At 29.8% G+C, this 23,991-nt stretch overlaps 5 protein-coding genes across 5 annotated transcripts in view; 3 read left to right on the top strand and 2 right to left on the bottom strand.

The window, feature by feature from the left end:
• Positions 1-596: 596 nt before the first annotated feature.
• On the bottom strand, positions 597-2,144 carry LOC103308188 (U3 small nucleolar RNA-interacting protein 2). The gene has a single exon (XM_016801419.2). It carries the CDS (start codon positions 2,021-2,023, stop codon positions 650-652), a length of 1,374 nt encoding a protein of 457 aa, XP_016656908.1. The 5' UTR covers positions 2,024-2,144; the 3' UTR covers positions 597-649.
• Positions 2,145-2,253: 109 nt separating this feature from the next.
• On the top strand, positions 2,254-7,477 carry LOC100166679 (splicing factor 1). The gene is made up of 9 exons (XM_008181150.3): positions 2,254-2,475; positions 2,572-2,715; positions 2,785-2,919; positions 4,375-4,450; positions 5,111-5,263; positions 5,330-5,436; positions 5,505-5,671; positions 5,731-5,889; positions 6,469-7,477. Exons 2-9 carry the CDS (start codon positions 2,625-2,627, stop codon positions 7,210-7,212), a joined length of 1,632 nt encoding a protein of 543 aa, XP_008179372.1. The 5' UTR covers positions 2,254-2,475; positions 2,572-2,624; the 3' UTR covers positions 7,213-7,477.
• Positions 7,478-8,940: 1,463 nt separating this feature from the next.
• Positions 8,941-11,405, top strand: LOC100573623 (cytochrome c oxidase copper chaperone). Its single transcript, XM_003241948.4, has 2 exons — positions 8,941-9,302; positions 11,026-11,405. Exons 1-2 carry the CDS (start codon positions 9,181-9,183, stop codon positions 11,108-11,110), a joined length of 207 nt encoding a protein of 68 aa, XP_003241996.1. The 5' UTR covers positions 8,941-9,180; the 3' UTR covers positions 11,111-11,405.
• On the bottom strand, positions 11,143-20,181 carry LOC100169404 (zinc finger-containing ubiquitin peptidase 1). Its single transcript, XM_001952170.4, has 7 exons — positions 19,333-20,181; positions 19,120-19,240; positions 16,922-17,212; positions 13,015-13,399; positions 12,599-12,729; positions 12,306-12,517; positions 11,143-11,577 (listed from the first exon to the last, which is right to left on the bottom strand). Exons 1-7 carry the CDS (start codon positions 19,702-19,704, stop codon positions 11,542-11,544), a joined length of 1,548 nt encoding a protein of 515 aa, XP_001952205.1. The 5' UTR covers positions 19,705-20,181; the 3' UTR covers positions 11,143-11,541.
• A 481-nt stretch (positions 20,182-20,662) lies between these two features.
• The window catches only part of LOC100160516 (RNA-binding protein PNO1-like), a 5,206-nt gene continuing 1,877 nt past the window's right edge, over positions 20,663-23,991 (top strand). The window contains 1 exon segment of the mRNA NM_001161970.2: positions 20,663-21,217. Within this exon segment, the coding sequence (NP_001155442.1) occupies positions 20,876-21,217 (342 nt within the window). The 5' untranslated portion in view covers positions 20,663-20,875.

Below are 23,991 nucleotides of genomic sequence, written 5' to 3'. Positions count from 1 at the left end.
GTTTTTAAGTTACACACTTAGTATCACTTGTCTTATGGTTTGGATACAATGCAGCAATGCATTTAAAACTTAATAACACAACACACCTTTGCATCTATCTTAAATTAAACAATGTACCTAAGGAAAATTATATTTTTATTTAAATGAGACACCTGTTGATAGATCTTGTTAAGATTAACAAATATGTTAATTTAATATTTATTAATATGTTCTTCTTTTAACTTAGAAATAATTTTTAATGTTATTAATGAAAATAAATTGGTTGTTGATATATATAATTCTATGTATTCTAATGATATCAAAAAATATATATCTATAAATGTATGTTATTTTTGAAAATTTTAATATTAGTTATCTTTTGATTTAGGTGATGGGCATAAAAACGTTAAAAGGAGACAATTTGTGTAACTAAAAGATTAGCTGGAAAAGGAGGAAGAATAAAGTTTACCATCGTCAATGTTATGAAAAGCAGATAGTATTGGTAGACACATAAGTTAATACATTGGGATCATTTTAGTTGCTATGACAGCTGATTGCCTATTTTTGGATCTCCACCTTCTAAAGTTAAAGAATAATTAGGACAAATGTCTTAAGAATAAAGTTTAATAAAATTGTATATTTTAAAATAACATAAGTTGTTTTGTATAATTTATTTTTTAATAAAGTTCAGTTTAATTACATGCAAGCTGTTTTTGACACCAGTTACATCGTGCCATCTGCCAAATCTATGTTCATTGCCGATGGCTACAATCAATCTACTACCATCATTTGTGAATACAAGTCCATTTATAAAACCTTTAACAGGAACATTGAATAATGGTAGTAATGACTTATAATTGTTTGTGCACCTCCAAAACTTAATAGTTCCGTTGTTGCTTCCTGACACTATCAGGTCTGAATTTGCTAAAGCTCCAACTGCAGATACCCAATTGGGTTGGTCGTTAGTACTGTTAATTCCGTGTGCATTTTCGACATTACACAATGGTTTTTTCTTCAGTGTTCCCCAAATACTGACAACACCATTATCGCTGCCTGTGACAAAATGGGCACTGTCAATTTTTTGAATAGTATCTATTGAACCACCTGTTCCATTGAATATCAACTGTGTGTCATCCTGTATCTTCCACACTCTAACTATATTCTCAAAGCCTCCGGCTGTTACTATACGATCCTTTTGTAACATGTCCATGCAGGTGACTTCAGTCTGATGGCCAAAAAGCGTTTCCACGTAGCACATGTCAACAAGATTCCAAACCTTGACACTTTTATCTTTTGAGCAACTGAACAGTTGATTTGATTCGTTGCAAATTGTCAAGCCGGTAACACCATCTTTGTGCCCTGTCAACGACCCTATATAGTCCAACGTGACTGGATTTCGGACCACAATAAGACCAGAATTGTCTCCAGATACTAAATAGTTGTCTGAAACGGCAAGAGATAAGACTGGATAGTGGTGGTGCGTTGGATTGTGTTGGGGTCTTTTGCGATTATAGCTCAAAGACTTGTGTACTTTACAGGTTTCTAAGTCCCATTGTATTATGGAAGAATCTTTTGAACAAGAATACGCATACTTGTCATCGGGTGATATAACAGTACAAGTTATAGCCTTGGCGTGGTTCCTGTTTCGCAACTCAACAATGTCGGTTGGAAACGATAAACCGTCGGCCAATTTTGTTTTCAATTGCCCCTTTTGATCTAGGGCATCGTCTTTTAAACGTTTCAGAACATTTTTGTTTACTTGTTCATCGTCCTCCTCGTCCTCTAAACGTCGACGCTCCTCTTCCTCAATCTCACTCAAATACTTCTTGGCGAGTTGAACTTTTTTCTCAGCCGCCGTAGTAAACTTTTCGCTCTCCGATTCGGACGAATACGGTTGTCGATCATCGTGGTCGGACTCACTGGAATCGGAAGAGATCTCGTCGTCGGCTAGATTTTGTGTCTTTTTCTTCTTGATGTTATTGTTGATGACGCGTACCGGTGGTTTTTTACGTTTCGAAACATTTTTGCGTATGAAAAACGACATTATAGCGGACCAAAAATCAAATGTTTTTCAACAAACGAACTGACTACTGAGTGCCAGATACGGCATAAACACAACGCATGCGACTCAAATTCAAACCATTCTACGAGTGATAAGTTCAAAGTATGGTGATAAAAAATTAAGGTTATGTCATGGAACAGAAATCTAACGAAAAATGGCTCTACCGAGTCGCGCTGGGAGGCGTCAACAAACACGAATAAATTTATCAGGCTCTCAACTTCAAGCCCGGATCCCCGATCACGAAGTCCGTACCTCTCAAGCTAAATTAACTCTTGTTCAGAGGTCGCACGCGCGTTATTATATGATAAATGTTTCGTAGAGTTTGTGTTGGACAATTAAACACCTCGTAAATCGTAGTTCGGTTGTCAAGTACTTAATAGTTAACTGTCGATCGTACATACCTAATTTTTGTGTTCGATACCGTTTTCGCGCAAGTAAGTGACGTACAAATAATTTATTTAATCATGTTCACGGACAATCATTGATTGCTGTACGTCTAAACTTCAACTAATAATAAGCTAAAATTTCAGTTGTTGTATCTAAAACTCGTGACAGACAATCAGAATTAGTTTCTGTAGAAAATATGAGCTCCAACATGGGCGTCAATAATTACATGAACATGTTTGTACAACCTCAGAACGGCGATAGCTCATTGAATAAACGTGAATCGGCAGGTAACTTCACGAATAAAATATCTTGTATGAAGGCAGTTACATTTTGGAAATTATCTACGTGGTTTTCAGGTTCTGATGCTAATGACCGCAAGCGGAAGAAGAAGTCGAGATGGGGTGGAAGTGACTTGGAGAAGACATTTATACCAGGCATGCCCACAGTACTGCCTCATAACCTCACTAAAGAACAAGAGGAAGCTTATATTTGTAAGTCAATATCTTTATTAATAATATTAATTTAAAATGTCTGATTTAATTTAACATGTGCATGAAATAAAATAATAATATCTAAAAAAAAAATGGAAAGATAATAATGTTTTTAGTTGATTATGTTTTTTATTCTAAAACATTAAGTCGCGGTGAATGAATTTAAATAAACCAGTATTGTCCAAGTATGTATGGGCAAACAAGCAATATTATGTAACTCATTGGAAAGTTCATTTTTATATTGTATTTTTGTAATAAGAGGATTATTTTTTGTTTTTAGTGAAATATTTAGCTGAGAAATATCTACCAAACTGTTACAATGATTTAAACATATGGCATTATTGTTGTTATTTGCCTTGTCTTATATAATACATTAATACTTTATTAGCTGTAGTAAAGCTATATACTTATTGGATGTAAACCAACTAGTTCACGTGTATTAAACTTCAATTTAAAGTTTGATATTCATTTACAACCATATTAGTTATAAATATATATTTTAATAAGGCTAATATGTTCAGTTATTTATTCTTTTTTAAGATTTTGAGAAATAAAATATGAGTAGCATGCTCAATCTATGTACATACAATAATTATGTACTTAAAACTATGGAATAGAATTCATTTTTTTCTTTACAGCGCACTGACTACTATCTGCCTAACCCGATGTACAAGAATATGAAAGGATTTGTATATTTTTGGGTTTAGGTAATAATATAACTAAAACATATTCAAAGTTTTAATTTGTTATTACTTAGTTTTTATTTGGGCATGGTAGTTTATAAAAACTTGCATGTTCCAAAACCAAAATATAATTTAAACTTTATGCTCAAATCTGTTCTGTAAGAATTAATATCCCTTATTCATTACATTTAATGTATTTAAAATTTTAAATATTAATTGTCATGTGTAGCAATAAGAAATACCTAATGATATTTTTTATTTTTTATGATCTTATAAACTTTTTACATTTACCATTCACTTATTGTGTAGCTTCTGGATTTTTCGTAATATTTGATGTATTAATTTTTACTATAATATGATTAATATGCTTACATCTATTCTATCTAAATTCTAAAGTCCTACTTTTTTAAATTTTATTTTAAACTTTTTATTAAGGTTAATTTATAAATGTTTTTGTCACAATATAAATTAAAACTATTTGCAACCATGCATGAGAACTTAGAAAAACTATGGATGTACATTTAAAATTAATTTAATATATAAATCTTAAAAATTAATTAAAATAATTTTTATAAGTAATGCTATATCATTTAACAATAAAAAAATAAAAATATATGTTAAAACATGGCGCTGAATAAATACGGATGATTTAAAGTATTTTATTCATCAGTAATTTAATTATTTATTATACAATATTTTGTGTGAGCTATGTTAATCTTTATGTACTAATTTCCGGGCGTTTTTGCCCTATTCTAACCCGTTTACATTTTAGTACAACTACAAATAGAAGAAATTGGACGCAAGCTGAGGACAGGAGAGCTGGGCATTCCATCTAATCCTGAAGAAAGGTTTGACCGATTTGGAAATCCATCAACTATTATTTAGCACTACTACTTTCAATACATATACGGTTTGGTCTAATCATAATATTGACATTTATAATACTATTTGTTTTGTTTTCAGTAGAGAATACACAAAGAATTCCCAAAGGCAGTATTTTAAGATTAGGGTCAATAATTAACCATGGAAAGTTCCACTACTTTGTTTTTACATTTAAAACAAAACATCTTTAATATTTTCTATTAAATTAAATATGGTACTTTACAGTTTAACTCTTCAATTTATTATTCTAAATAATGAAAAATTAATTTAAAAATGTTTTGTGGAACCTTCCTTCAATCTTGAATTAATTAAATTAATATTAAGATTTCATTAATTTTGTTAGGTGATTAATAAATTTTTCCTAAACAGGCATATGTTTAATTTTAAGTTTAATCACAATTTTCATTAATATTTTTATTTAGCATTTATATTTTAATTTTTGAAGTTAAACCATGTTCTTCCAGTGGATGCTAAAAATTTTCATATCTTAATATGATGAACATTCAATTTATAATTTGATATATTATGTAATGTCCACGTGACCTTAAACATTTTTATTTTTCAATAAGACTAAATTTATGGCTAAATTATTAGATACCAAGAAAGAATCACCAATATTGTTTCAGATCGCCTTCACCAGAACCCATTTATAGCAGTGACGGTAAGCGAATGAATACTAGAGAATATCGAACTCGTAAAAAGTTGGAAGAAGAACGCCATAGGCTTATTCAACGCATGGCAATTATAAATCCTACATTTAAACCTCCTGCTGATTATAAGTAAATAGTAATACAAAATACAAATAAATTTTGTAAAAACTAATAAATATAAATTCTAAATTCCAGACCTCCAGTTATTCGTGTTAGTGATAAAGTAATGATACCTCAAGATGAACATCCAGACATCAATTTTGTGGGTCTTTTAATAGGACCACGTGGAAATACATTAAAATGTTTGTTAAAATTAATTAATTATTTTATTATAAAAATGTCATGTTATTACTTATGCATTGTTTTGTAGCAATGGAAAAGGAAACTGGTGCAAAAATTATTATCCGTGGTAAAGGTTCAGTCAAAGAAGGAAAAGTTGCTCGTAAAGACGGCCAACCACTACCAGGAGAAGATGAACCATTACATGCTTATGTAACTGGAAACAACCCAGAATATGTTCAAAAAGCTGTGAACAAAGTATTTTTCATAAACTTGTTATTATTCAACTAAATATTTATATTTCTTATTATTTACAGATTAAAGAAATTATAAAACAAGGTGTAGAAGTTCCAGAAGGTCAAAATGATTTGCGGCGCATGCAACTTAGGGAACTTGCTTTATTGAATGGTACTCTGAGAGAAAATGATGGACCAAGGTGTTCTAATTGTGGTGCTGCTGATCATAAATCTTGGATGGTGAGTATAATAGTCAATAGATGATTAGTAACTATAGTAATCTAAGATTACTATAATTCTACACAATTTGATCTCACTATAATTAAGATTATGGATTATTCCTCAAGGACAATATAGCCAATAATTACTTTTAAATTAAATATTATAACAATGAACCCATTTAGATAATACCCTATTATATAGAATTTGTTTTAATTCTTAGCAAAGTTGAATTAAATTAAACAAAATACTGGTCAAATATTATTATTATTACTATTAGGTTTAAATATCAATACCTGCTCAAAATGTTACTATTTCTTCCAATATTATAATCTATTCATAACTTAAGTTTGGATATCAAAATGTATCTGTAAAATTTAAGAAAATAATGTTTTTACTATTTGCTTACTCCATGCTTGGACCTAATTTTTCCACACACAATTATTGATATAAATTAAAATAAATTCTATACCTATATTGTATAGGTAATATTATTATTAAATGGTTAGTAGATTTCTGTCATTATTATGCAAATAATATTAAAAGAACTTGTAAAAAAAATTATTGTAATAATGTTTTCTATTTCATTTATTTTTTTAGTGTCAAGACAAACCTAACGTTACAAACAGTATATTATGTACTCAGTGTGGAGGGGCTGGGCATATTGCAAAAGATTGTAGAATGAAAAACACTGGCGGTGCTAGTTTCCCAATTAGTCAGGATAAGAATAAAATTGATGAAGAATATATGTCTCTGATGGCTGAACTTGGTGAAGGTCCACCACCACCAAAACATGATGATAATTCCATGCGTCCTTCTATTGGGAACAGTAATGGAGGTTTATTTAATAAGCCACAACCATTGAAACCACTTATGTCAATACCACCACCTCATTCAATACCAAATTCATTACCTCCACCACCATGGTCAAATCAACCGATGAATGGAGCACCCATGCCTCCTCCTGGAATAAATGTTCCACCTCCCTGGCAAATGCCGCCGCCATCAAATCAACAGTATTCTAACATTCCACCACCACCACCGGTATCAAATCAAAATGTTCAACAACAGATGCCATGGGCCATGCCACCACCTCCACCACCTCCCAACCAACCAACATCTATGCCACCTCCGTGGCAACAAGGTCCACCACCTGCACCTCCTGCTCCAACAACTGTATCTGGTATGTGGCCTCCACCAACTCAACCATGGCCAAGCCAGCAACAACACCAAGCAAAAGCTCCACCATCAATGAATCCTCCAACTATGATGATGCCTCCCCCTGATTTGCAAACGCTATTAGCAGTACCACCTCCGCCGCCACCACCTCCTCCATCAAATTAAATAACAACATGAACTATGATAAAATTAAATGAATTAAATAGATTTCTCTTTTTGCTTGTAGTCAAACAACATTTTAATACAAGTATTTCTCAACAACACTTTTGTAAAATAATTTTTATATTTTATTTTTACATTTATTTATTTATAAATAAATATAAATACTTGCATGACCAATTTTGGGACTTTGGGAATTTTAAGTTTACGGTTTTTCTCTTATGTATAATATATATTTGAAACTAAATACAAAATATTAAGAGTGTAAATAGTATATCTTTATTTGACCATTATATTATTATTCTTTTCATTATTACATTAAATAATATAGTTTATTGATTAATAATCATCAACTTAATTAAAAACTTTGTACTCACATTTTATGAATTAATTTTTAATTTTGGTCTTGTACATATTTTTAAATGGTTCAAAATAATAAAAAATACAGTTTTTTAATACATCTCCGGCTCTTAAGGTTGGTAAAATACGCGTATAAAACTATAAAATTTTATAACAACCAAAACATAAGAAATATTATAGTATACATTGTTAAAATAGTGATAATATTGTACATTTTAATTTAAAAAAAATTAATAATCGTAACAAATTAACAAATCTTACCAACTTTGTGATTAATACCTGATAACAGTGGCGGATTGAACATCAATTTTAAATGGCGCATTTTGATAATTAAGTACTTGCCACCACCATCACCACTATCCTATTTTAATTTATAACAAAGTTATGATGTAAATAAAATGTGATCAAAAGAGTCAAGAGGTCAGGCTTTAGCATGTAATTCTGCGCCACACTCATGGGGTGGCACCACCCCCTTTGAAAAGTTGACGCAACTGCATCAAAATTGAGCACCTCAGCTCGCCACTGCCTGATAATTTATTGTTGTTGAGTGCAGCATATAGGTATAATATAATATTGCTATCTTTAAAATTGGTATTGTAACAATGCAATGGACGTGTGACACCGTTACAAACTTTACCATATAAACGTAATTATTATTTTTTGGTAATACAGAATAAAGTTTGTTAGACATATATAATCATCTGTGTACATACATAGGTATTTACCTATACTATTGTAAACATATACAAAATACACACCGTGTTAAGTTCAATAGTTTTGGGCCAACAGCAATCTGCACATTTACAAACTTCGGATGACCATAATGTTCGTAAGTCTATCGTCATACTACATATATTTTCATTTAATTAAAAAATGTGTAATAATAAAACATATTAACTAGAATACTAGTTTGACATTATTTATCCTATATTTCTTGAAGCTCCCGAGCTACTGTTAGAATTTTAATTCATACGGTTCTGAAAATCTTTACTGAATTATCCGAGTATAACATAATTTTTTAACTCCATTACATTTTAGTGGAGGCGCCGTGTCGATTATAATATAATTATTGGTTCAAATATGAGGTTTTATTATTGCACTATGGTCTAAGAATAGGTGAGTAAATATTTTACTAGGAAAGTCTACTTTTATCAAAAAAAAGATTTCCGCCTGTAAGTCAAATTTAAATTTTTAATTTTTATGAGCAATTCAAATTTCTGCGACATTATTGGTGCATATTTAGTGCACTTCCGTACCAGCTGTGCAGAATTCATAGATATTCTTTAATATCTATGGCAGAATTCCGTGTTATCTATTTAATATTATCATATTATCAATCTCCGATGTCTTAACAAAAATAACCTTAAAAACTTACTGATCCCATAACTTCAACGATTAAATATTTACTTTTCGATTTCAGTGTTCCAGAATTCATTCTTAAATCCTGACTATTTTTTATAGTTGCTACTAGTTGTCACTCGTCACTCGTCAGTCAGTTGACTCATAAATTGTTCACTGTGCAGTGTGCATACTACAACGTTACAGTTTGCGTCACATTACGCAATATTTTATTAAATTTTGAATCCGTCCCAGTATTTTTAGCCAGTAAAAAAAATGATGCCCTTAGTCAGCGATAAATCCATTGCACCCGCGTTGGAGAATAAGCCCGCCGAAGAACCAAAAAAATTGAAAGCTTGTTGTGCTTGTCCGGACACCAAAAGAGTCAGAGATGCTTGGTAATAATATTTTTTATTAATTATGCGACTTTTTGGTATTTGTGAACTCTTGTTGTATGTAGGCAAACCTTCAGTGTGTGTCTACGAATTTGAACAACTTAGAATCAACAACAATTAAATATTTATTAATTTTTCCCCGAGTAATTGCTTATACATACTGTTGATATTCTATTTTATAGAGCAGTGGTGTCAAAATTTTTTCGCGCCTCATGGCAAAATGTTGTACCTAACCGGTTTTAATAAAAATTCATGTGCCAGAAATATTATATTCATAGTATGAAAATTATTGTCTTGGGTAGATCAGTGTTTCAAAAGAATTAAAAGTTTAGGAGTGCTTTGTGTTAATGAACCACATGCTACATTATTTAATTTTATTCAACATTGTTTTTAAATTAAAGCATTTAATTGTGTACAGTGTACATATATTATTAGTGCATAATATTAGTGATGGTAATAAACTTATAAAATATAATGATAATATTTACTATACCTATTATATAAGCTTAAAACCTTGATCAAGTTACAATTTTACTTTTTAATAGTACCTATGTTTTTAAGTACTCGTGTTTAAACTGTTTGAAATTCAAGGATGCTCGCTTTTTTAGAAAGTGTTATCTTACTTGCCAGTAAAAATACAAGTATCTGTCAACCGGGGATCTAAAACTGTTTTAACACCATCAATTAACTAACCTGATTCTTCAACCTTTATAGGCGGGAGCCAACTATAATTTCTTTTATACATTTTGTGGGATGCATTCATAAAAACATACTAAATTATTAAAAATTAATTAAAGAATCTATGCTATGCTTCGGATGGGTTCATCTTCAAGGGTTGTATGAGTTATGAGTATGTAAAACATCAATATTTAAAATGCTCATAATTCACTTAAAAACTGAAATATTATTAACAACGGATAACTATACAATATATTTTAGTCTCTCTATAACTACATTATAGCATAGATTAAATATACTAGTATATTTAATCTATGATTATAGAATCATAAGTGATTCCAATATAAAGAGGTTAAACTGAATTTGTCCATTAAAAATTGTCAATTAAAAACATTTTATGTTTAGTTTTATTAAATAAAATATTTTTTTATCCGTGTTGCTAGTTTTAAATTGTTTCCCTATAATTGGAGTTAGTAAAAATGGAAAATTTCGGAACAAATATAATATAATTATTATTTGAAATTATCTTATCCATTTATAAAAATATTTATAATATAGGTCTCCAACAATTTATAATTTGATTAAGTATAATAAATACAGTTTAATATCATTTGTAATTAATGTAATATATTAATTATTTAGATATTTAATATTTTGTACAATCTCATGTTGAAGTTCTACTCTAATATAATATTTTATACACTTCATCATATTATTTAACCATAAAATAACATTTATAATAGCTCATACTATTTATAATATAATAATATGTAATGTATATAAAAAAAAGACAAAACTAAATCAACAAAAATCTAATAATATTTTTATTTTGACAGTATTCAAGTATTATTATCGTACAAGTAAAAAATATATCTTAAATCTGTTATTCCTAAAACTAAATTTACATACACATATTTATATATATTTATGTATATTTTACGGAAAACCCAAATTATTGATGTTTTCTCTAATAACTAACTACAAAAAAAAGCACTAAATTCATAAACAATAAACCATTCTTTGTTAATTATTTATTTCTTTTTTACAGTATTATGGAAAATGGAGAAGAAAAATGTGGACATCTAATTGAAGCACATAAGGAATGCATGAGAAAAATGGGTTTTAATATTTGAATAGCAAGCATTCCTAAAGTCTGATGTAAATGTTTTTTTTTTTTTTTTTTTGTACAAATTTACATTGTAGATACATTAATTTTGTCTAGTCTATTAAATGTATTAATTTAAAAACCAAACACTATTTAATTTACAAGTGCTTGTTTAGATAATAAATAAATTAAATTACAAAACAAATGATTTTCTATAAACTACAATATTTTATTAAAATCACTACTTGTAATGATGGATTTTAAGTGTGATTATATTATAAACATTAAATGTAGTAACTTGTAATATAGGTACTAGAACATTCTAAAAGTGTTAAACAATATACTTCGCGTTTAGGCTATAATTTTATTTGACAGAATTTAGAATGTATAAAAAGGAAAATTAAAATATTAACAAAATCTTTAAGCTCTGCAAAATGAATTGTAGTTTCTTGATAGTTGTTATGAACCACGGGTAGATTTAATTGTTTTGCCACTCTGCAACAATTAAAACATTATTAGGTGTTAATATTTGAAATAAATCTGGAATGTTGACCAATTTTATAAGTATTTCAAAAATATTTGAAGGTTATGGCAAAAAAAAAGTAAATATTATGTGAGAAAACATATAAACAGAGGTAGTTATAGCCTACTCTAATATTACCTTACATCTAACTCATCCAGTCTACACATGCGGGCTACAACTTCCAGAAAAAAAATTCTCCTCAAACATAAATTAACAATATTACTGTAAATTATTTATCACCAGAGATCAATTTGCATATATAGGTATATAATATATTCTAATTGTCTGGTAAGTCATCAACCTCAGTGATTTTCAACGTGTTTCAAGCGACAACCGAATAAAAAATAAATTTTTCTCAATACCTTAAAGTATATTTCTATGTAAGATGCATAAGTTTTTTTCATAATTTATGTAATGGTGACCCTAAATAATCATCTGGCGACTCCCGACTTGACAATCACTGATCTACCTAATTATGGATTATATACTATGTCTTATATGATACATACATTGACTATTTATACGGACATTAGTTACATAAATACATAGGTTATTATAATTATTACTAAAAATAGAATATTATTATTTCGATTAGATAGATCAAGTATAAAAACTAGTTGACCCATGCAAATCTGTTATAGACGTAATAGACAAATATTTGAGAAACCCAGAGTTAATTGACAGAGAAAATTATACTTACTTCAAATTCTGAATCACTTGTGATTATGCCACTGACTGTGACTAGTTGATACTCTTTTGCCTTGAATGTGTACATAGATTTTCTTATATGTGACATAGTTGACATCCCAGCTTCTGTTCTTAATTTATCATAATGACCACTTGGATCTAATACTAATAGCAAAATTGTTCCATCAGATAGTTTTTCAACACCGACTACAGTTCGACTATGACCTAAATAACAACAAATAATATCACTTACTAGTGTAATTTATTAGCTTTTACCAAGTTTGCAGAAAAAACCAGTATAATTACCTTCATGTTGTATATAAACTGGAGGAATAAATTGTTTTTTCCTATTGCTAAAATGTTCGTACAACCAGTGAAACATTTCTGGATGAGTATTTTTCGAACCAGTTGGTTTTCGAAAGTCTATTAATAATGTTCTGAACAATCAAATATATTGAATTATTAGTTACGTTATATGACAACATTATACAACGAAAAATGTTAATCACGTTATGTTTTTTCCCCATTCATTGTACATAAAGACTGATCAGAAATGTGTGAGGTACTTTAAAAGAATCATAATAATTATCTTTATTAATTTTAAAACACAACTCATCAATCAGTATGTTAGTATGTTATTATTAAGTTAAATCTGCATAATTTTGTATTGATTGGTATTAATCCAATGACATTTTTTCCACCTAGTTCAAAATGAAACTCACTTAATTTTTAAAGCTGTTAGCATAGTAACAACTTCAGTGGCTCCAATCCATTTCTTTGTGTTATACACAGTACCACCAAGTTGTTCTCTACCCATTTCGTCAATACCCATGCTCCATGATTTCTCTAAATGTTGCTGTAATCTTGATATGGATGGCATCCAAGCACGTGGCAGAGGTCCTTTCTCAACTTCCCATACTCTCGATATATGTTCATTGTAATCCATTTGTAAAAGCATACTGGACATCAACATTTGCATATTCCTGTATCCACATCCCCAACCTTTGTCACCATAAGTGGATCTATAATGGTCAGTCGGAGAAGCCAAATGTAATTCTACTACATTTGGTGATGATGCACTGAAGTGACGAATATACTCAATCAAGTCTAAAAAAATTAAAATAAAATGTACAATAACATTAATATCAAACAAAAGTATAAAATTAATATTTAAAATCTGTCAATATAATATTATAATCCATATATTACACATGGCCAGTTATGCTCACTGTAAGATACATTTTTGCTAGTAGAGTCATTCTGAAAATCTCTTCCATATGAACTTAAAAATGGTGACCTATCATTGTGCATATTATTTTTTACATTGGTAACACCCGTTGATTTTACGTCACAATTATATTTCACTGGTAAAATCATACTTTGTTCTAATGATAATGAACTACTACATGAGCGATCATCAGTTAATTTTGGTTTTCTTAATATTAAAGTAGGAACTGCATAGTTTTTACTAGTACTGGGCAAGTTAAAATCTATGTTATGGCTACTGTTTTGGACAGAACTATTTTTTTTTGATTCACTTAAAAGGTTTTGATTAAATTCATCTTGATAAGGTACTTTTTCATTAACACTTGATAGTTGAGTATTTTTGGAATATACGCTTGGTCCAGTTTTTTCACCAATATTTGAAACTTTGTTTTTTGTTTTCTTCAAATTTTTTTGACATACAATTTGATGACACATCAGATTATTTAAATCTATAAGATTCTTACAAAACTCGCACGGAAGTGTGACATCATTGTTTTCATCATGAAATTTATATAAAAGATCATTTTTTGTTTGACAATCAACTTGATGAATGTACACATTTTTTAAATCAATGATTTTGTCGCAAAACTCGCAAGGCAGATATACCGATTCAGAAGCCATTTTGTATAAATTTCACATCCAAAATTCTTAAATTTTCATATTTCACAAAAAAATTCCAAGAAAAACTACATAATTAAAAACTGAAAAAAGCTCAAAAGTTTATAACATTACTTAAAATAACAATAAATAGAATGTTGTATAAATGGTATTATTGTTATGTTATTAGGTATTAATTACTAAAGAAAATATAAGAATTATTGCCAAATAGTTTAATATCAATTGCATTGATGTTATTAAGTCTTTAATCATAGACATAATATAATACAATATTGTTATATTATATTATGCCTAGTCATTAATACACAATAAAAAAACATATGGTTGACAATTGATAAGATAAAAAAATCATAATTAGTTGTTATTGAAATTATAGTGTAACATAACCTTGTTTTTAGTCTTGATTAAATTATAATACAAATCAGTAAATCACAATAAACTTTTTTTTAGACATTTAGGAAATTACCAACAATAAATTAATAAGTACTTCAATTAGTTAAAGAGGCCCAGTGCCAGTTTTTCAAAATTAAATTTTATATTCTAGTTGCCACCTTAATTATAATACTTTTCCACTAATCTACTACTCAATACCTAATTAAGGGGAGTTGATAAGGTGTATTATATCGAGAAAAAAATTACTTCAAGGGAATAATTTTCAGGCTTTGTAGAATTGTCAGATTTTTATAACACAAACCCAACGTTTACCCTTTTTAACATGTTTTTGAAAAACAAATAAACAATTTTGGTATCCCAATTTTATTTTTCCGTGGCTGGTTTTAAAACATTATATTATTTCCATTATTAGTATACTAGTACGAACAAGACGGATGTTTAGCAATAACTGATGATCGGTCAGTCAGCAATAAAAGATTATCATTTATCAAGGGAAATATTTTATTACAGTTTACTAAAAATAGTTAGTATTGTAATGCTAGTATTATACCTATTGACTGGGGACCAATTGTGTATAAAATTATGATGGGACCGATTGTCCGCATACAACATTTTAATGCGGGGACCAATTGTCCGTTTACCCTATTTTTTTATCTGAAAGGAAAAGATTTCCAACAGGCCGCATCAAACTCAAATTTTTGATTTTATTTTATTTCTAATAAACGTATAATTTAATTTACAAAAAAAAACACTTAAATTATATTTTTTGTAAAACATTATTATAAAGGTTGAGATTAAAATATTGAAAAACGAACTTTGATGCTGCCTGTAGAATATTGTCCTCTATAAATTATCAAATTTGGTTGATTCTATAGAACAGGATCATTATTCCCGTAGAGCGTATTTTTGTGTACAAAATTACATTCGCACTAGACGCCTTAATGTTAAATATTGAATACAGATGGTTTTCTTTATTTAAAAATCACTTTGTTTACAGTAATCATATGTGATCAAATTATATGGCCTTGTAGCAATTAAAATTCATATTATACCTAGGTAATAATAATTAATAGTATATTGTATACATTTTATAAACCACAAATATTGTTAAAGAAAAAAAAGGAAGCTATAATATAATATAATCAATAAAAATCCTTATAATTTTCATTTAATCAGTTATATTGTTTTTATGTTTTAGCAATCTTCTTAGTCTTCATTAAACTAATTGAAATAAATGTGGTAATAATTTAGTATGTTAAAGATATTAAATTGTCAACATTTTAACTTGAAATCTCTGAGAACATTGTACAGTTGTATTTAATTAATTTTCTAACTTTTTTACTCAAAAATAAAAATGTATGTACCCACATAAATCAAAACAAAACATTTAAAAATTTCAAATATATGTATATGTGCTAAAAATAATGAAATAAAAGCCAAAATATTTTGAAAATTAAATCAGAAAAATAATAGTTATTATATAGTTTTGAGGAAAGATTGCTGACAGTTGAATTTTCACTGAGATAATTGCCACCCATTTATTTTCTAACTATAGTTACATTCAATTTAAAACAACATATTACAAAAGATATGTAGATGGCTAACTAGTAACCAAATTATATACCTTTAGCCTATAAGATTATGTTTGGGTCAATGGATTTTTCATTACGACTTAAGTGTGTCCAGTGATGTATTGCTAGAAAAATGTATTGATTTACTTAAGGTCTTATTATGCCAATTAGGTACAAGTAGTTTGTACTTTAAGGTCGTTTAGAGATATTTCTAGAAATATTTAAAAAAAAAAAAATGAAAATAAATTGTATTACATTATATGATGATAATAAATGTGAAATGTACACACCTTGTAAGAGTTTGGACATAATATAACATATAGAATAGGCATATTATACAATATACTCATTACCACACACATACTTATGCAAGAACATTTTGTTATTACCTAAAACCAGTGGTAGGGACCCTACTAGATTTTTGTAGCGCGCGCTAACGCTGCAGCTACTCCCACCAAAAAAGTAGCTCGCTATCGCTACTTTTTTTTAAATGTAGCGCGCTAATTTTTGGCAACATTTATAAAAATATTCTAATTGAAAACTAGTGAAAACTAGATTTGACATCTAGTCACTGGACAGGACTCAGGACAAAAACTTCACTAATACACTCATCATTATCATAATATAAATAAACATACATAACTGATTATACCATAGTTTGAAGAACAATATACAAAAACACTTAAGTACTATTGAAGAGTTATTGAAATTTGATTGAGTTATTCCTAACTGTATAAATAGACAGATTTCAATAAATAATAATTTCTACAATTAAACTAACCTCTTGTAGATGATTCGCCGGTATCAAGTCCTTTACTTTCAGCCATTTTTATTTCATATATTTTTTCATAATAATCATAAACAGTTAATTCGCCACTTGATACAGCTTCTTGTAGGTTAGTCATAGTTTGTTGATTATAATTGCCTTTGTTGTCCATTCCATAAGCAGCTTGTAACTTTAGAAAATCTTCCTGTTCTTTATGTTTCATACGTTCACGTTCTTGTTTTTCCAATTGTTTGGCCAAAAGCTGATCATGATTGGTTAAATGATCTTGAGTAGGTGGTGTTGAACCTAAAAATAAAAAAACTATATTAACATTTTCATAATCAATATATGAGTCAATATATAATATGTAATAACCAAAGCTTTTGACCTGGAATAAAAAATTCCTATATTGGTATCTGGGTTTTTAAAATGAAATTGAATACATACAATCAATTTAACTCTTTTCGTGGCATTTACAAAATATAGTAAATATATTTTACAAAATATTAATACTTAACATGAAAATTAAAAATGAGAAAAATTCCACCTTTTGTTATTGGTTTTTTGACTATATTGTCTTAGGTGTTTAGATGTTACTGAGTATTGTGTATGGTCATTATTTTACTTCTATGGTATTGGGTTAATTCGGATCCAAACACAAAAATAGACAACAAATAGATTCAGCATTCAAATAGCTTTCATATTTTGGGGCAGGAAATATTATAGACAACTAATAAATAAACAGTGGGAAAATAAGAACATTATGTTTTGTTATAATTCAGAAAGGAATAATTGTATTCTTGAAACACTAAATGTATATTAGCATTTTCTATACATGATGCAAATATCAAAATAATTTTACTCTATTTGAGTTATTTATAGATATATCAATTTTTTTTTTGATATAATATTTAAGTATTTATAGTTAAAATTAAATCTTTTTTTAAATTTTTATACTATTATCCCTATATAGCACAACAATTTAATATTAAGTTATTCAAAATATGTTTTGTTTAGTTATTAAAAAAAAAAATACAGTTTTTCTTGTTAAGGGCCGTCCTTACAATGTTAAGGATAACAAACACTTAATAGGTCGAATTTTGCCAGTAAAAAAATCTGTTATCAGTTGGTTAGGGTTAGACAACACATTACCGGACATTGTAAGAACGGCCCTAAGTGTCGTAAGTTGAAAATAATAATTTTAATGATGTTGAATTATAAAAAAAATATTAATTCCAGAAGCTTGAAACACCCCACCAATAATTCTGAGTTATGTTCTAATTTTTCAACAAAATATTTAAGATTAATTATTATAAGTTATTTTAACATTTGAACAAAATATATTACTTAGGTATTCAATATTACATATTTTGAAATTAATGCTTTTTCTTAAATATTTTACCAATAAAAACAAATTATTTTGTTAATATTTAGTATTTTTATATACCTAAAACTATTTACAGACATATTAACAATATTCATTATTCTGTGGGAAATATAATCTATCTGTCATAAATTGTTACAAATACAATAAAATAGACACACTGTTTTAAAAATTTCCAAATCTATTATTTGTTATACAGCCTATTAATCTAATGACAAGTTGTTGTCGTTTGTTTATTTGTTTTTCTACTCAGTACTTTTATTTTTTTTATATAATTATTACAATTGTAAAATAGATGTTGAACAAAAACTATTTGTTAAATATTTCATGAATTTTAATAGGTAATTACATATTTTGACTTGTTTATTACATTAAAATCTGTGCCCTAATAATTAATAAATGAAAATTGTAACTTGTAAAATTCCAAGCTACTGAGTTGTTATGATTAATTTAAGAAAATCGTGCTAAGACATTCTAAATCTAAATTGTTCCAATATACCCATAGGTATACAATTTTTTTAAAAATTCATTCTATCAAAAATAATTAATTTTGAATTGTATTGGTTCCTATATTAATTTTATTAAGACGTATATCTTGCTGACAAGCCTATTCATTTGTTATGGGCATTTGTCAATTTAACCATTTTATAGTAGGTAGTTTAATTAGTAGAGAACAAATCATAATAAATATGAATTGTTTTCAATTGTATTGGAGTTATGTATTGATAAATAATTTTCCAACGCACACTAGCATACAAATTAAAACAGTTCAAATCAGTAAAATAATAAAGTACATAAAATAGAATGGGTATTAGGAATACCGTATTACCTCGGTAATGTTGTTCAATGTGTGCATCCAAATCTCTTAAGCTATCAAAATTTTTCATTCCGCATATCACACAACCTTCATTGATATTTTCCAACAACGGTATCCTCTGACTATCACAGTCCTGCAGACATAGAAAAATACATGATGTTATAATGACTGTAACAAAATGAATGGGATACAACAGCGCCAGACACTGTTACGTCTTAACATTACCGTTTGAGGGCTAACAATATCGTGGTGTTCTTCGTTTATGTGAGTTTCGAGATTATCACAGTGGTCAAACGCCAGTGGGCATATCGGGCAAGGAAAGTCTACTGTTCCCGGTCTCCGGGGACTGCCAGGGTCAAAGTGCATGCGATTGACGTGTTGCTGCAGACGGTCGGTGTCCAGGTCTACATAATCGCATAGCGGACACCTGACGTCCGAGTCAGCGTCCAGTTTCCGACGTTTGGACGACGAACAGACGCTTGGCGATGGGCTCGTGGAGGAGTGGACGTGTCGTTCCGTTATATGGTTGGAGAGTTTGTTCTCTGTCAAAAACGATTCGCCGCATATCTCGCACACCGTCTTCGATCTCAGCGACATTTCTCTGCGGGCGCAATGCGTTTGGAAAACGAAAACGCGACAAAAGAGAAGACGGGGCAGCGAACGGTCTGGACGGAAAAGGAGTATCCGTCGCCGAAGTCGTTAACGTTAATCGTCGTTGTCGTCGCCGTCGTCGTCGTCGTCGTCAAAGAGTGAAACAATCAACGAAATACGAATGGATAGAAAATGTGTTTAAAAAAACAAGGCAGAAAAATAAATTTCAGATTCCTCCTTTTTATTCTTCGTGTGCGTAATGCGTGTATAATAATAATAATGTATAATGCAATATGATGTGTGTATATAATATCACACCGAGCATAATAATAATATAATGTTATTATTATATTATGAATTGCGAGTTACGACGATTCGATTATCAATATCCCAGAACCAGATAACAAAGGTACGGGGCGACAAAGGTTGGCCAACGCTACGGACTGGCCAGCTGCTGAACGAGGTCACCGCCGTCGCGGTAGGGTTCGATCCGCAGACTATTTAGAAACCTGTGGTTCGATCCGTCGGGCGTCGGGTGGCGGGTGCCGGATACCCACAGATACAATATAAGCGAATATATTATTATGTTTGTATTATAATACAACGTACGCAGCGTATGCTTATATTTCTGTGCGGATAAGACGACGGACCACAGACAGACGGTGAGCGGATCACGGATAGGTATCTCTCCGTGATAGTATTAGTTGTTCGTTCGCCCCTTTGGCTTTTACTACGATCGGCCGAGTAGACGCGTTGTACATTACAACTTGTAATGTCGGATAATAATACCAAAACCATGAGACGAACACAGAATAGATGAAATAGATTTCGTCTATTCTGTGGTACGAATGGCAACACTTACTTGGAACATCTGTTCTTGACATCGAAACATATGATTTTTTTTTTCTTCTAGGCTCTTATTCTTTAATATATTTAAGCCAATCACCAATTTGAACCACCTATCAGTGTTATCACTCAGACACTCAATAACACGGCCTTAGAAGATAATCTTCTAAGGCCGTGCTCAATAATATTATTGTTTAATTTAATTATCATTTATCTTAGCTGCTGCGTGCCTGCACGTGTCACGTGTGTCGCAGTATCGTCTTCCCGATCTTTTATACTTATGCCTTTCCGGGAATTCTATTTTCATTTTTAACTAATTTACAGTGCAAGGATGTCGACTCACAACAGGCCACTGAGGAAAATCCAGTCCACCAAGTCGGCGTCAGACAACCGGGAGGTGCGCAAGGTGCCCGTGCCGTCACATAGGCTCACGCCGCTCAAGGAACACTGGTTAAAGATCTACACGCCCGTCGTCGATCACCTCCGTCTCGATATTAGATTCAACGTCAAATCAAGGAATGTGGAAATCAGAAATCCCGTTCCCGACGACGAGATCGGCTCGCAACACTTGCAGAAGGCTGCAGACTTTGTCAAAGCGTTTGTCTACGGGTTCGAAGTGGAAGACGCGTTAGCATTAATAAGACTGGACAATCTGTTTGTCGAATCTTTTGAAGTACGTATCATTATGTACGTATGCTTATACTCTGTCTCATGAAAAAAAGGTACCGTTTTGCGCAATTACACTGTGGGCCACAATGCGCCTGCGGGCCATCGGAGCATTGTGCGCACTATTATTACCGACATATTGCGATAGTGAATGATCAGCATTGATGTAACCGAAGCAGCCATCGTGTTTACTCGGTACCACAACCGTTGCCGACGACCTGTGTCATTGTTACTGGTGACTAGCATGGGGCATAAATATGCGCAAGATGGCTGGTTTTCATCAAGGTGTGGTACTTTTCGTAAGACAGAGTATAGTTTTTATTATTTTGATTAGAGATTGACAGTTTAAGTAGGCACTAGGCTGATCATTATCAAATCTATTTCAGTATTGGACTTGTTTTCACGCTCGATAAACCCAATCCAATTACCTTTTGTTATAGAAAAGGTTATCAAACCTTTAATATTTTGATTCATGATTTTTGTGTGTATTTGCAAGTTTAGATACACCACTTATGATTTGAATGCAATACAATGTTTTTAAATTTTTATGTTACAACAAAGATGCACATCACACTTAAGTGTAATATACACTTAGTGTATCATCCATGGCAGTGGTCGGCATCCTTTTTGGATTCCCGAGCCACATTCATAAATTAAAAAGAGTTTGCGGGTCAGACAAAAATAAAAATTTTATATTCCAAATTATTTATCAAGAAAAAAAATAACTGTTTAAAACTTTAAAATAATAGAACATAAAAATTACAGTTTTTAATAATATAATAATTATAATATAAAAGTATGGAAATTACAACTGTTTTAGGCTTAATGTGATTTTTGTTGATGAATATTGTTTATTATTTTTTTAATTTCCACATTAAAATGACTTGTACTGGTTCTAAGTACATGGTGGAGATGGTCATCAGTTAAGCGTGAATGGTATGGGTTTTTAATTTTTTTCATATGAGAAAAGGGCTGCTCACACACGTAAGTGGATCCAAACATCCTTATCAAATCCAATCCAAACATCTTTAAACTTATCTACAATATCTGGACAAATATTACCGACCATGGTTAGTACACATTTTTTGACAAATTCTGTGTCTGTAAATGGTTTTCCCTTTTTTACAATTAACAAAGCTACATTCACACTGGCAGAAATAATGGCTTTATTTTGAATAGTTACTTTTAAAAAGATCGTTAATTGTCCGTTAAATGTTAAAAAAGGAGTCATATTTAACTTTATGTTTGGATTCATAATGCCGTTTAATATTGTATTTATTAATTCACGACAAACAAGGCACATGAATTTTCTTTTATTTTCAATAACAAAGTATTATATGATCCATTTATGTTGAAATACACAACATTCAGAATCTATTTTTCTTTTTTTACTTACATTCATTATAATTCTTTTAAAATTTAAATTAACTTTAAATTAACAGCCAAATAAACGATCACTATAAATATGAAATATAAATTAAAATGTTATTAAAACTACACACGACGCAAACTGCACATACCTGTACAAAAAACGCAACGTTACTGAACAGAATCGAAAATTAAGATTATAGCCTAAATACATTTGTCGTATCTACTCTATCTTATCGGTAACTGTCAAGGTATATCTACCATTATAAAATATGACTGATAGAAACGTTCAATTATATTTATACAATATGATTTTTTTGATATGATATTCAAATTAATGTCGTTGTAGAATTTGAAGCGGGCCGTATACAATAGACGCGTCAGCCGCCGGTTGCCGACCACTGATCTATGGTATACATCAGGGATGGCAAACCTATGTCACGCGTGTCATGGAGTGACAGGCACACATTATTTCAGTGACACGTCAATTTAAAATATAATTCATAATTTTTACATTTTTACTCCAAAAAAATTATTGATAATTTGAAACTATCTTTAACTTATTATTGGAATATATCATTCGACAGTCAACACATAGTTTCGGATGCCTTACACGACCTTTTTTTTTTAAAAAAAAAGGTCTGCAAAGTTTCTGACACGCTATGCAAATAAAATCAAACCAAACATTTTGATTTGACAAGCAGTTATCAAAAGGTTCGCCATCCCTGGTATACATTAAAAGAAAATTGTTTTATTTATTTCCTACCTAATCAAATAACAGCCATCAACTTTTTTTAAAATGTGTAATAACACAATATTTTTACTATTCACATCCTGTCTATTTTTAGTAAGATATTTTTTAGATTCATACAGAATATATAAATTAAAAATACAAGAAAATAATGAAGATCATAAACTATTTATGAATAAAGACTAAAAAAGTGAATTATTAAAGAACATTAAAAAAAAAAATGAGAACGCTATATTTAAACAATTGCATTAAAATTAAAGCCCTAAATAAAAAAAAGGTGGGTAAGTGGATGTCGCTCTGCTGTACAGTAGGTTAGAAGTGGGTCACTGCATAATGGATGGTATTAAATTTGAATTCAATGATATAATATCACTGTATAAGAAAAACGATTCTGAGCGGAGACGGTATATCAGTCTATGTATTAGACATATATATACTTATCTATGGTATTAAAAAAAAATTGACCTATAATAGGTACCTATAATAAATTCCAAATTAATCATATCATAATATCTATTAGGTACTTATAACGCGTTATACATCAACAAAAAACCGTGGTTCTATCATAGATATATAATAGTATACTTTAGAAGTTTCAAGTACCCACGAATATATTATACAATCACAACAAATAACCCAAAAATAGTTATCCTAGGTTTTTA

Source organism: Acyrthosiphon pisum, chromosome A3, assembly GCF_005508785.2.
Source record: "Acyrthosiphon pisum isolate AL4f chromosome A3, pea_aphid_22Mar2018_4r6ur, whole genome shotgun sequence".
Classification (NCBI taxonomy): domain Eukaryota; kingdom Metazoa; phylum Arthropoda; class Insecta; order Hemiptera; family Aphididae; genus Acyrthosiphon; species Acyrthosiphon pisum.
This window is presented reverse-complemented; position numbering and strand designations above follow the sequence as displayed.

Coding starts and splice junctions, on each gene's coding strand:
- LOC103308188 (XM_016801419.2), bottom strand. CDS start 2,023: ATGTCGTTTTTCATACGCAAAAATGTTTCGAAACGTAAAAAACCACCG.
- LOC100573623 (XM_003241948.4), top strand. CDS start 9,181: ATGATGCCCTTAGTCAGCGATAAATCCATTGCACCCGCGTTGGAGAAT. Junction 9,303..11,025: donor AAAAGAGTCAGAGATGCTTG/GTAATAATATTT, acceptor TCTTTTTTACAG/TATTATGGAAAATGGAGAAG.
- LOC100166679 (XM_008181150.3), top strand. CDS start 2,625: ATGAGCTCCAACATGGGCGTCAATAATTACATGAACATGTTTGTACAA. Junction 2,716..2,784: donor GAATAAACGTGAATCGGCAG/GTAACTTCACGA, acceptor CGTGGTTTTCAG/GTTCTGATGCTAATGACCGC. Junction 5,437..5,504: donor ACGTGGAAATACATTAAAAT/GTTTGTTAAAAT, acceptor ATTGTTTTGTAG/CAATGGAAAAGGAAACTGGT.
- LOC100169404 (XM_001952170.4), bottom strand. CDS start 19,704: ATGTCGCTGAGATCGAAGACGGTGTGCGAGATATGCGGCGAATCGTTT. Junction 19,241..19,332: donor ATATTGTTAGCCCTCAAACG/GTAATGTTAAGA, acceptor CTATGTCTGCAG/GACTGTGATAGTCAGAGGAT. Junction 12,518..12,598: donor AGTTTATATACAACATGAAG/GTAATTATACTG, acceptor GTTGTTATTTAG/GTCATAGTCGAACTGTAGTC.